Here is a 14,041-nt window from a genome sequence, read left to right as displayed (position 1 = left end):
GTGGGCACTGAAAGGAGCTAAACAAGGAATGTTTGTAGAGCAAGTAGTTAAGAAAGAAGATTGGTGTCTCGAGGAGGATTCAGAATCAATGTGGAATAAGATAGCGGGTGGCATGAGAAAAAGTGGCTAAAGAGGTATTGGGTGAGTCTAAAGGCAGTGCACCACTAGGTAAGGATACATTATGGTGGAACGAGGATGTCAAATTAGCTATTAAGGTTAAAAGAGAGTGTTATAGAAATCTAAGTAAGAGTCGTGATAATGAGAATTTGGAGAAGTATATGATAGCAAAAAAGGAAGCTAAAAAAGTAGTTCGAAACACGAGGGCTAAGGTATATAAGGAGGTTTATGACAAGTTGGATACCAAAAAAGGCGAGAAGGATATTTATAGGCTTGCAAAGATGAGAGATAAGAAATCGAGGGATTTGGGTATGGTTAGATGTATCAAAGATGAAACGCAAAGGGTTTTAGTCAAAGATGAGGAGATTAAGGAGAGATGGAAAGATTATTTTGATAAGCTATTTAATGAAAGTCATGCTCAGGATCTTGGAGACTTTTCCATTCCTTTACATGAGATGAATCGTGACTTCATGCGCAAGATTCAAAAGAAAAAAATTGCAGAGGCTTTGAAGAAAATGAAATCAAGAAGGGCAGTTGGCCCAGATGATATACCTATCGAGGCTTGAAAATGCTTGGGAGAGAAAGGTTTAGAATGGTTGACAAATCTTTTTAACAAGATTTGGCGGACAAATAAGATGCCTAATGAGTGGAGGAAGAATACTTTGGTGCCTCTATATAAGAATAAGGGTGATATACAAGATTGCACAAACTATCGTGGTATAAAACTCATGAGTCATACTATGAAACTTTGGGAGAAGGTGATTGAGTCTAGGTTGAGGAAGGTTGTCATGATATCAGAGAATCAATTTGGTTTTATGCCTGGAAGATCTACTATGGAAGATATACATCTTCTTAGACAACTTATTGAGAGAAATAGAGAGAGGAACAAAGATTTGCATATGGTTTTTATTGATTTGGAGAAGGCTTACGATAGAGTATCTAGGGACGTTCTCTGGTGGAAAATGATGAAGAAAGGTGTTTCTCTCAAGTACATTAGTATAATTAAAGATATGTATGAAGGAGTAGTAACCAATGTCCGCACTTGTGGAGGGGTGACAACCAATTTTCCTATAACGGTTGGGTTACATCAAGGATTTGCTTTAAGCCATTTCCTATTTGCTATAGTGATGGATGAGCTTACGAGATCAATTCAAGAAAATGTGTTGTGGTGTATGTTGTTTGCTGATGATATTGTTTTGATTGATGAGTCTAGAGCTGGGGTTAATGCTAAGTTAGAATTATGGAGACATACATTGGAAGCAAGAGGTTTTAAGTTGAGTAAGAGTAAGACAGAATACATGGAATGTCGATTTAGTAAGCAACGAAATAGAGATGGGAGTGTAGTGAAGCTTGGTGAGCAAGAAATACCGGTGGATGATTCTTTCAAATATTTGGGATCTATCATTCAAAAGTATGGAGAAATTGATGGAGATGTAAATCATAAGATAAAGGTTGGGTGGATGAAATGGAAGAGTGCAACTGGAGTGTTGTGCGATCGTAGAATGCCATTGCGGTTGAAGGGAAAGTTTTATAGGACGACTATTAGGCCCGCTTTACTATATGGTACGGAATGTTGGGCTGCCAAGAGACATCATATTCAAAAAATGAGTGTAGCTGAGATGCGTATGCTGAGATGGATGTGTGGAAATACAATAAAAGATAAGATTCGGAACGAGGAGATACGTAAGAAGGTAGGTGTTGCACCCATTGAAAATAAGATGAGAGAGAATCGTTTACGGTGGTTTGGACATATTCGACGAAGGCCTAATGATGCTCCAGTTAGAAGGATGGAGAAATGGGAAAATATATTAGTTAAAAGAGGTCGGGGTAGGCCTAGGAAGACATGGATGGAGGTGATAGGAAAGGATATGAATGCTTTGAACCTCACCGAGGACATGGCATTGGATAGAAATGAATGGAGGAGAAGGATTCATGTGGAAGACCCAGAATGATTTTCTTTGTTGGTTCATATCGCCGACCCCAATTGTTTTGGGATGAAGGCGTAGTTGTTGTTGTTGTTCTTTTTTTACAAAAAAACTTTCAAACATGCGCCTGTAGAAACAAAAAAGTTTTGTCAACATTATTTTCCTCATGAGATTTTCAAAATTTTATTTATTTTGCATTTTTTTAGAATATCTCAGCAAAAATAAATAAATTAAAGCTTAAAATAAATAGGGTAAAATATAAATTTTAAGAAATGACATTGATTTAAAGTCTGGTTTCAAAATTCAAACCTCCTATAAAAGCATTTTACATTTTAAATTTCCAAATAAGGATTTTAGAAAATCATCTTTTCTTCAACACTTTCCAAAGCTACTTTTTTTAAAGTGTTAGTGTTGATGGATGAAGACTTTATTAATATGCAACATTGAGAGAGAGAGAGAGAGCAGTAATGAATTTAATGGCATTTAGTAGTTGTTATAATGCCACTTTTAATGCATCTTAATTCTTAAATAACTCTAGCAATTAACTGTACACGTCCTTTTAAAAACCTCACGTTAAAAAAAGTAAATATTGTGATAAATCACGATATTTACATTTCATTAAAAATAACACAATATTTTAAAAATATTATGATATTTTAAAGTTTAAAGCATTGAGTTAACATCTTGTGTTTTTTCATAATATTTTCAAAATATCATTATTATTTGTAATAATGCATGTGACTAATATATTCAACTCCAAAATCAGTACGAAAAATCTTAATTTCAGTAGCAAATTAAGTTTCAAACATAACACTTGTATAGAATCAGTTTCTTGCCTTAATGCTTTTAGTTCTCGCTCTAAGTGATACCTTCTAGCCCAATTTGATTGCTCATAAACTTGTCTCAAATACCCCAAGCATCCTTGGCTGCTTCATACTTCATGATATTAATTGCAATATTTTGTTCTACTGAGCCCAAGAGCCATGATTTTACCTTAGCATTATCCCTTTCCTACTCCACAATGTTGGCATCATAATTGGCATCTCCTTTCATGGGTTTAAAATTGGTACCATTAAAATCCCTAATATAGTCGAAATTTTTAACTACAGTCCTCATGAATTCAGCCCCGTATGAGAAGTTTGTCCCATCAAATTTGAATGGTAAAATCTGAATGGTCTCCTTCTCCATACTACACCAAACCCCCAAACTACAAATCACATACCTACACATGATACCAACGAAGGCACAGCCAAAACAGAAGCAAACAATACACAGCCCAGCAACACCAAAATATGTTGCACTATTGATATCCGAAATTTCCACCCAAGAGTTCTAGTGTAATGCTACCGATATCAAAACTAAGATGAAACACAGCAAAATCTCCCAAAATAACACCAAATCTCAGCCAAAAGTATATGATACTAACCCAGAAGCCTATATATATATATATATATATATATAACAAGACGAACAGAAACTAAACAGCCACACCACTGTAATATCAGCCCAAAGACACAAATTAGACAAATGCCTCTTATGAGAGTCCCAAAATTACATTAAAACTCCATGATAGTCACCCAAATTACTTCCATCTGATTTCTTACCCAAAAATAATGGAATATGCGCAAGATAGGAAATTACAAGAATACCCTTTTCGGGTAAGAAAAAAAATATGTATAAATATATATATTTATATATGTAGAGATACATATACATATAATATATTATATGTATATGTATCTCTAAGTATATAAGTATATATATTTATACTTACAACAAGATTTTGGAGATACATTTTAACAGATACCATATCATGGCAAGAAGAAGAAGAGAGGAACAAAGAAGGAAACTTCATTAGCCTCTATAATGAATGGTTACAATAGATAGAAGGGGTTGACCCCCTCTATTACACTAAAATACAAAAATGGTTGACTTTTACAACTGAAAAAATACAAGAATGTCCCTATAAACAATGATATGTACACAAAGAGAAGTGACAGCACAATGTACAGTAAAAATAGTACTACACTTCTCAACACAGCACACTGTGTATGTGTCACACACATGCATGCAAGACCGTGTAAATTGTTATGGTTAATTATACTTAATGATAGTAATATAAAGCTGCAAGAACACATAAATATATACACATGCACAAGCACACGTACATGCATGTGTGCAAGACCACATAAATTGTTGTCACTAATTATGCTTGACAATAGACAATATATAGCTGCAAGACCACATAAATTGCTATTATTAATTATACTTAATCGCTTATCGTTGATTGTACAGAATTTATGAGGCAAACAGAAAAAATATTTAAGGGAAAGCAAAATATGTGAAAAGCTAGTGAACACCCGTTCATCCCCCTAAAAAAGAAAAGGGAAAAAATAGAAAAACTAACAAAGCAGCAGCATAACATCAAATGCATTCACTTGGCCATCCCATTCATCATTTAATCTCCATAACTATGCAAATTAGACAAAGTAAAGAGAACCAAATGCAGCCTGGTCTCACCCACAAAAGTATGGGAAATATTTTATTCTAGAACATAAATCTAGATATTCCACAAAAGGTTGACCAGATTACCCTTTCAGTATGCCCATAGGTTGTTCCATTTGATTCACTGCACTGACTCTCAGATTTTCTAGAGGGAGCTCCATGCCACACACACACACCCTCACACATACACATGCACATGTTTGTGTCTGTGGAAACAAGAATCAAATGTTCATTTCTGCAAACTTTTCCTTAAACTTTTTATGCATACATACATACATATATTTGTATGTATGTAAAGTCACCATAAAGCACAACAGTGCAGTTACTAGGTCTCATCAATACCATGAACAACATGCAATATGCGCTTCCAACCGATGCCATCAATGATATGTTTTCCAAAGTATAACATTCATCACATTCTCATGAAAGAATGACCATAAAATAAAAGCAATGGTTTAAAGATAGTAAAGCATAAAATCTAATCTCACCAACATGCCATTTAAAACTCGAGACTGAACAATTTTTTACCTAGGATGTGAACCATCAACAGCACTGACCCAATCATCATGTAAACATGGATCCACCTGCTTTTGTGGCACTACAGAATATATATATTCTATGTCAAGAACCTTCTCCTGAAAGGTGGAAAAGAAAATGTTGTCAAAGAATTGAGTAAATCTCCTCAAAACATCATTACAGAAATTTACAAGAGCATACATCGCCAAAACCAAAGCAAACAGCCTACAAAGATAGCCAGTCATTGTGGTCAGTGGAACTTAAGGTCCATACAGTTCCCTGTGTCATGCAGTGCTACTATTAAGCCCAAAAAACCTTAGAATGTCACTAAAGGAAATTATGTTTTACCAAAAGTGACAATTTTTATGATAAGCAAGAAAATTAAGATATTGATATTGGCAAAGTATCCTTCCAGAACATGATTGTATTGCCTTTCTCATATTTTGCTTTAGGTTGGTCAATGAGTCATGCTCCAATCCACAATACTTAATATAAACCGCTTAACTCAGTATTTTTTAAACAGATTGTAACAACAGGAATTCAGTTATTCAGTGACACCTATCAGACAAAATTACTTCCAGGGAATGTTGTTTAAATAAATAGGACAGTTTTTGTTTTCAAAACACCTCTTCTGTTCAATTTAGTGAGATCTTCCTTATCTAAGAAGAAGGATTTTCAAAGACAGAGACTTCTCTGCCAAGCCTCTCAAGAGACAATAATAGCCACAACTAAGCCGAATGTGAATGGACCATGCAGAAGAAAGAACTGATGTAAAGTAGGATATGTTGCAGCAAGAAAGAGATCAATTTGTTTATTGACCAAAAAATTTCATTTTTAAAGTTCATAAATCCTACTCATGTTGAGCAAGATCCGTAAAACATTTAACACCATCTAGAACCCAAAGCATATCATGCATCCCTCTGATCCACGCTAGTTCTTTCCTTTCTGCAGGTACAAAGGAAATACAGTAATAGAAGCATAGTTATGCTCATAGTAGTGAAGGACCAGCCAAAGAGTTTAGGATTTAACATTTCAATCAGATGTCTAATATTATTTCAATTTCCATTTATAAAAAGAAAAACGGAAAACTACAAAAAAGATAATAAAATTTAGATAGGAAAAAAAGCTCTGGAGTCCACATCAAAATTTATATTACAAGTAGTCCTTCATAGAAGACTAAAAAGAAATGCAGACAAATACTGATGTTACCAATGGTACCACAGGGCCAAATGTCAACATAACATGAACCAAACTTTCCCATATACCACTTCCCAACAAAAAAAAAGTGATCTAATAAAAAAACAGGTCAAATAATATTAAGATGGTTCCGAATGAAATCTAAAACTAACTGAATACTCTATAATGGACTTGAAGCTATGTAACATGGACTCTTCCAACAAGGCACCGCACCGGCGTCGCACCCACGCAGGTGCAACACTTGGACACAGCTTCCTTTGTGTCAGGTGAAGTCAACCACACTGAGGACCATTTCTGTCTAAAAGTAGATTCAGTTAACCCAAACCAAGACTAGTTTTATATATGTGTAAAACCCATGGTTTACAAAAAAATTAATTGTATCGGACCAGGGCCGGGCCGGGTCCGGACCCGACCCGGGCCCATCCTCGATAGGGTTTTAATAACCCGACACAAGAAGAGGATTTTAAGAAATCCTCTTCCCGAGCGCCGCACCCCCCACCTACGTCTTCGGGCGGATAAGAGAAACTCATCGGGGTTTCCCCATTTATCCGGCGTCCAAGGGCAGCGGCCACCATTACCTATGAAGACCGAGGGAGGGAATAAACAGTTCCCTCCGGCAAAGCGCCAACGACAGCAGGGCTATCCACCGCCCAGACAACCGTCTGGAGATAACTGTCCCAAGTGCAAGAGGCCTCACGTAGGACAATCTTGTCCGCAGGACAGTGGCGGATGCCTGTACTGTGGCAAGATAGGTCGTTTCATACGCGACTGCCGAAAGAAAGCAGCAGATGACCTCAAGCGAACCGGCAACATATCTCAGCCTCCTCGACCACCTCATCAGCAGCAACAACGAGCACAACCAAGCAGTGTCAAGGAGTCGAGCCGAGCCGAGTTTATGCAGCCACGGTCGAACAATTGACAAAAGGGAATCTCATTCAAGGTACAATTCTTGTTGTCGATTAAGCAGCTTTTGCACTCTTTGATTGTGGTGCTACACACTCGTTTGTTTCAGAAAAATTCGTAAAACAATTGCATATAACTGTAAAACCACTTGACAATGCTTTAGACGTGTATAACCCCGTTGGGAAGAACACGGTTTGCGCCAATTACATACCTGAATTTGACATAGTTGTGGCAGATCGGCACTTGCCTGCTTGTGCCATCTTGCTTGAGTTGACAGAATTTGACGTCATCCTAGGCATGGATTGGTTGCACAAGTATCATGCCAAGATATTTTGCCGTGATGGCAAGATCGTTTTATCACCTCCAGGCTCTCCGAGAGTAGAATTCAGAATTCCCAGACCTGTACGAGCAAGTCAGATGATCTCGGCGCTAAAGGCGCAATACTTCTTGCAAAAGTGATACACTGCCTTTTTTGTTAGTGTTATCCAATCGAATCCAATGCCTATTCCCATCGGTGAGCTGGATGTTGTTCGTGATTATCCCGACGTTTTTCCTAAAGAGTTGTCGGGACTTCCGCTGTCTCGTGAGGTAGAATTCAATATTGAATTGCTACCAGGTACGACGTCAATCTCCAAAGCACCTTATAGGATGGCGTCAACTGAGCTTGAGGAGCTCAAGAAGCAGTTGAAGAAGTTGTTGGATCAGGGATTCATTCGCCCCAACGTATCTCCATGGAGAGCTCCTGTGCTTTTTGTGAAGAAGAAGGACGGGACCTTGCGTCTGTGCATCGACTATCGAATGCTCAACTAGGCCACGATAAAAAACAAGTACCCATTGTCGCGTATAGAAGACTTGTTCGATCAGTTACAAAAGGCTAAAGTTTTCTCGAAAATCGACCTTAGGTCTGGATACCATCAACTCAAAATTAGGAATGATGATATTCCTAATACGGCTTTTCGGACGAGATACGGACATTACGAATTCACGGTCATGCCGTTCGGACTGACCAATGCCCCAGCAGCTTTCATGGACTTAATGAATACGGTGTTCAAGCCATTTTTGGACACTTTCGTGATCGTGTTCATTGATGACATCTTGTTGTACTCAAAAAGTCGAGAACAACATCGGGAACACCTAATCATCGTGTTGGAGACCCTGCGAAAGGAACGTTTGTATGCCAAGTTCTCTAAATGTGAATTATGGCTCGAAGAAGTTATGTTTTTGAGACACGTTATTTCTAAGGAAGGATTGTTCGGGGACCCTGCAAAGGTTGAGGCGGTACTTAATTGGCAGCAACTGAAGAACGCAAGTGATATCAGGAGTTTTCTTGGATTAACTGGTTACTACAGAAGATTCATTCAATATTTTTCTAAGATTGTGTTACCCCTGACAAACTTGCTGAAGAAAGATGCTAGATTTTTATGGGACGACAAGTGTGAGGCGAGATTTCAGTTATTGAAGAAGCGGCTTACCAGTGCTCCTATTTTGACCTTACCATCTGGTAAAGGCGGATTCGTGATTTATACTGATGCCTCTGGATCAGGCCTAGGGGCAGTGCTGATGCAGAATGGGAAAGTGATCGCTTACGCCTCTCGACAACTTAAAATTCATGAGAAGAACTACCCAACTCATGATTTAGAGTTAACTGCAGTTGTGTTCGCACTGAAGATATGGCGACGCTACTTGTATAGGGAGTTGTTTGAGGCATTCACCGATCATAAGAGCCTTAAGTATCTATTTTCGCAGAAAGAATTGAACATGAGGCAGCGGCGTTGGCTAGAATTCCTCAAGGATTACGACTTCACCCTCTCCTACCACCGAGAAAAGGCGAACGTCGTGGCTGACGCCCTCATCCGCAAAGCACCGGAAGTTTCGATTAATGCCTTATTTGCTGGATGGAAGTTGGTCGAAGACCTAGCCTCTTGGGAACCTTTCGCAATCACTCAAGGTTCAATCGGTTTATCCCACCTTGTTGCTCAACCTAGGCTACTAGCGAGGATCATCAATGGGCAGAAGACGGATGAACGCTACAAGAAGTTGAAGTCTCAAGCGATACTGGCAGATACACCTTTTCGGTTGAAGGAGGATGGAAGTATATGGTTGAAGGAGCGCCTTGTTAAATTATGTACATAATCACATAATGTAATATATATATTTTATATATATATGGTAATACATATACATATATTAATATATATGTATATGTATCTACTTATTATATATATAAAATATATATTTCTATTTGTTTAGTCGTAGGGGTAGTTTAGTCTTTTCCTCTGTTTTACGCACATTCACTTTATTGATGTGATTGTAAATTTGTTTTTATTTTCTTTCTTTTTTTTGTTTTTTTATTTCTTTTATTTCTTTTATGTAAAGTACCAAAAGGTACCTTGGGGGCCCACTAACATAGACGTTGGGCCCTCTCCAACGGTCGCATTTGTGACCGTTGGAGGGGCTCCAACGTCTATGAGTGGAGCCCCTCCAAGGCCCCTCTTGTGTTGTTATAAATAGGGGTTCTCCCCTTTGTATTTCCTCATGGCTTTGAGTCAAAGCCCAAGTGCTCAATAAATTGATTCCATTATTTTTATGCCTTTGCGCATTTGTGAGTTATTTGTGAGTTGTGCTTTTGTGCACAAGTGTTCTTATTGTGCATTCGTGTCGGGTTTATTATCAAGAATATTAAGGTATTGATCTTAGTATCTTATTGGAGATACTTTCACATGGTATCAGAGCCTCGTTGAAGGAAAAGGATCGTGCATCCCGCCACTTGTGAAGTACCTCGAAAATCATGCCCTCAAGTAAGTGAAGTTTTGGAGTAAATCATCTACTTCGGGCAATATTTTAGAAGCAACTTTTGTAAAGAAAAGTTTGAAAAACTTTTAAGGTACGCATTATTTTCTATCGTCTTACCTCTCTAATGGGTGAAAAAGACTCCCACTTCTCCCTTGGGTTTAAACTTAGTGGTTCGAACTATCATGTTTGGGCCGGCAATATGGAAGCCCATATCAAAGGGAAAGGCCTTTGGGGATACGTTCAAGGTTCCATATCGGAACCCGAACCCAAACTTTCTATCATAGAGAAAGGAGATATTAAGATTCTTGAAGGTGAAAGATAGACAAAAGGCCCTAGAAGAATATTCAAAAAAAGCATGATGAGTGGGAAATGAAGAACTTCAAAATTTTATCTTGGATTTTTTCATCTGTTGAAACCAAGATCAATGCCAACATCATTAAGTTTAAAAGGGCCTCCGAAGCTTGGTTGTACCTTAAAAAAATGTATACTTCAAGGGACTTATCTGACAAATATTATCTCCAAAAGAAAGCTTTGACTCTTCAACAAAATGATTTGTCTATTCGGGAATATTTTGCCGAACTATCATTTATTTGGGACGAGCTTGCTATGCTCGAACCAAAATGGAGCGGAGAAGCTATTGAATTAAGACACAAGCAACTAGAGGAAGATCGATTCTTCAACTTTCTAAATGGTCTTAGACCCGAATTTGAGCAAATTTGGTCATCTCTCCTATCCGCTTTCACATCTCCCTCTATTGAAGATGTCATCACCAAGCTAAGCGGTGAGGAAACACGTATGGGGATTAGTAAAAATAACCTGAGTATCCTTGCTACACATTCTCAAAGTGATTATGAAGTGGTTAATGTCGTGTCAAGACCCGAAAATAATTTGAAAACCTACAAACCATCCCATTTCAAAAATCAAGGGCAAGGAGGAAATGATCGATATGGCAAGAGAGACTATAGCAAATTAACTTGCCATTTTTGTAAAGAACTGGGGCATATCAAACCCCTTTGTCCCAAATGGAAGAAATTTCTTGCAGCGGCTTTAGCATCCCAATCAGAGGAACGACCTTCGTCATCAAATGAGTCTCTTTCGCTTCAACAAATTATGGATGCTCTTCAACCTATTCTCAAAGGAGGCATTTCTGAAGCCGCTATATCATCATCGTCCTCTCTCGGTAAGACATTTTGGCTCCTTGATTCTGGTGCTTCATTTCATATGACTCCAAGTCCTTGTTTTCTTTCTGATTATTCTAAAAAAATTCTTCTATCTTTTGTCTCAACGGCGGATGGAACACGTCTTGAAATTAAAGAAATGGACAATTTTGAAAAACAAGACTTCTTTATCCCAAAAATTCATCTTATACCAAAACTAAACTTAAACTTACTTTCCGTTTCTCAACTCTCGGACCATGGTTGCGATATAAAGTTTTCTTCTGATAAATGTTAGATACAGGATCGCCAGTCCGGGAAGTTGACTGGGGAAGGCGCTAGGAGAGGAGACCTCTACTATGTTGATTTTCTTAAAATTCCCAAGAATCAATTTTGTAATGTTGCTCAAAACAAAGATATTCATGTATGTCATAAGAGATTGGGTCATCCCAACATTGTTAAAATCTCTTATTTGCCTTTTATTAAGCATCTTTGTAATGAAAATTTTGTTTGTAATGAATGTATTCTTGGAAAAATGAGAAGTCTTCATTTTCCTGAAAGATCCATGTTTACAACAAGACCTTTTGACATTGTTCACTCTGATGTATGGGGTCTGGCTGCGGTGATATCTAAGGGAGGTTCCTCATACTATGTTATCTTTTTGGACGATTTCACTAGGTTTAGTTGGATATATTTTCTTAAACATAAACATGAAGTTTTCTCAACTTTTAAAACATTTCATATGATGGTTTTAAATCAATTTAATGGAAATTTAAAAATTCTTAGAACCGATTCGGGTGGCGAATATCTTTCCAATGAATTCAAAAGTTATCTTGAAAATTATGGAATTCTCCATCAAAAGTCTTGTCCTAAAACCTGTTAAATTATGTACCTTATTACCTAATGTAATATATATATTTTATATATATAAGGTAATACATATACATATATTTATATATATGTATATGTATCTACTTATTATATATATAATACATATTTCTTCTTATTTAGTCGTAGGGGTAGTTTCGTCTTTTCCTCCATTTTACGCACATTCACCTTTTGAATGTGTTTGTAATTTCTTTTTAACTTTTCTTTTCTTTATTTTCCTTTTTTTATTTTTTGTACTTAAAGGAACCTTGGGGGGCCCACTCAAATAGACGTTGGGCCCCTCCAACGGTCACATTTGTGATCGTTGGAGGGGCTCCAACGTCTATGAGTGGAGCCCCTCCAAGGCTCCTTTTTTGTGTGGTTATAAATAGGGGCTCTCCCCTTGTATTCTCTTATGGCTTTGAGTTAAAGCCCAAGTTCTCAATAAATCGATTCCATTGTTTTTATGCCTTTGTGCATTTGTGAGTTATTTGTGAGTTGTGCCTTTGTGCATTTGTGAGTTATTTGTGAGTTGTGCCTTTGTGCACAAGTGTTCTTATTGTGTATTCGTGGTGGGTTTATTATCAAGAATATTAAGGTCTTGATCATAGTATCTTGGTGGAGATACTTTTACATGGTATCAAATCCTCGTTGAAGAAGGAGGATAGAGCATCCCGCTCTTGTGAAGTACCTTGGTAATCGTGCCCTCAAGTAAGTGAAGTTTTGAGGTATATCATCTTCTTCGGGCGATATTTTAGAAGCAACTTTTGTCAAGAAAAGTTGGAAAAACTCTTAAGGTACACATTATTTTCTATCATCTTACTTCTCTAATGGGTGAAAAAGACTCTCACTTCCCTCTTGGGTTTAAACTTAGTGGTTCGAACTATCATGTTTGGGCCGGCAATATGGAAGCACATATCAAAGGGAAAGGCCTTTGGGGATACGTTCAAGGTTCCATATCGGAACCCGAACCCAAACTTTCTATCATAGAGAAAGGGGATATTAAGATCCTTGAAGGTGAAGATAGACAAAAGGCCCTTGAAGAATATTCAAAAAAAGCATGATGAGTGGGAAATGAAGAACTTCAAAATTTTATCTTGGATTTTTTCATCTGTTGAAACCAAGATCAATGCCAACATCATTAAGTTTAAAAGGGCCTCCGAAGCTTGGTTGTACCTTAAAAAAATGTATACTTCAAGGGACTTATCTCACAAATATTATCTCCAAAAGAAAGCTTTGACTCTTCAACAAAATGATTTGTCTATTCGGGAATATTTTGCCGAACTATCATCTATTTGGGACGAGCTTGCTATGCTCGAACCAAAATGGAGCGGAGAAGCTATTGAATTGAGACACAAGCAACTAGAGGAAGATCGATTCTTCAACTTTCTAAATGGTCTTAGACCCGCATTTGAGCAAATTCGGTCATCTCTCCTATCCGCTTTCACATCCCCTTCTATTGAAGATGTCATCACCAAGTTAAGTGGTGAGGAAACACGTATGGGGATTAGTAAAAATAATCTGAGTATTCTTGCTACCCCTTCTCAAAGTGATTATGAAGGGGTTAATGCCGTGTCAAGACCCGGAAATAACTTGAAAACCTACAAACCTCCGCATTTCAAGAATCAAGGGCAAGGAGGAAATAATCGATATGGGAAGAGAGACTATAGCAAATTAACTTGCCATTTTTGTAAAGAACCTGGGCATATCAAACCCCTTTGTCCTAAATGAAAGAAATTTCTTGTCGCGGCTTTAGCATCCCAATCAGAAGAACGACCTTCGTCATCAAATGAGTTTCTTTCGCTTCAACAAATTGTGGATGCTCTTCAACCTATTCTCAAAGGAGGCATTTCTGGAGCCGCTATGTCATCCTCATCCTCTCTCGGTAAGTCATCTTGGCTCCTTGATTCCGGTGCCTCATTTCATATGACTCCAAGTCCTTGTTTTCTCACTGATTATTCTAAAAAAAAATTTCCATCTTTTGTCTCAACGGCGGATGGAACACCTCTTGAAATTAAAGGAATGGGCAATTTTGAAAAACAAGACTTCTTTATCCCAAAAATT

General features: G+C 37.6%; 1 protein-coding gene across 1 annotated transcript in view; it reads right to left on the bottom strand.

The window, feature by feature from the left end:
• LOC149851302 (ribosome biogenesis protein WDR12 homolog) overlaps positions 1 to 14,041 on the bottom strand; it is a 49,260-nt gene that overhangs the window by 17,133 nt on the left and 18,086 nt on the right. Inside the window, exon 3 of the mRNA XM_089999917.1 lies at positions 5,076 to 5,182. Within this exon, the coding sequence (XP_089856043.1) occupies positions 5,076 to 5,182 (107 nt within the window). The remainder of the gene's footprint in view (positions 1 to 5,075; positions 5,183 to 14,041) is intronic.

This window comes from Nuphar pumila, chromosome 1 (assembly GCF_984573655.1).
Source record: "Nuphar pumila chromosome 1, dmNupPumi1.hap1.1, whole genome shotgun sequence".
NCBI classification, from domain to species: Eukaryota; Viridiplantae; Streptophyta; class Magnoliopsida; order Nymphaeales; family Nymphaeaceae; genus Nuphar; species Nuphar pumila.
The sequence above is the reverse complement of the archived record's forward strand: the minus strand, read 5'-3'. Positions and strand labels throughout refer to the sequence as shown.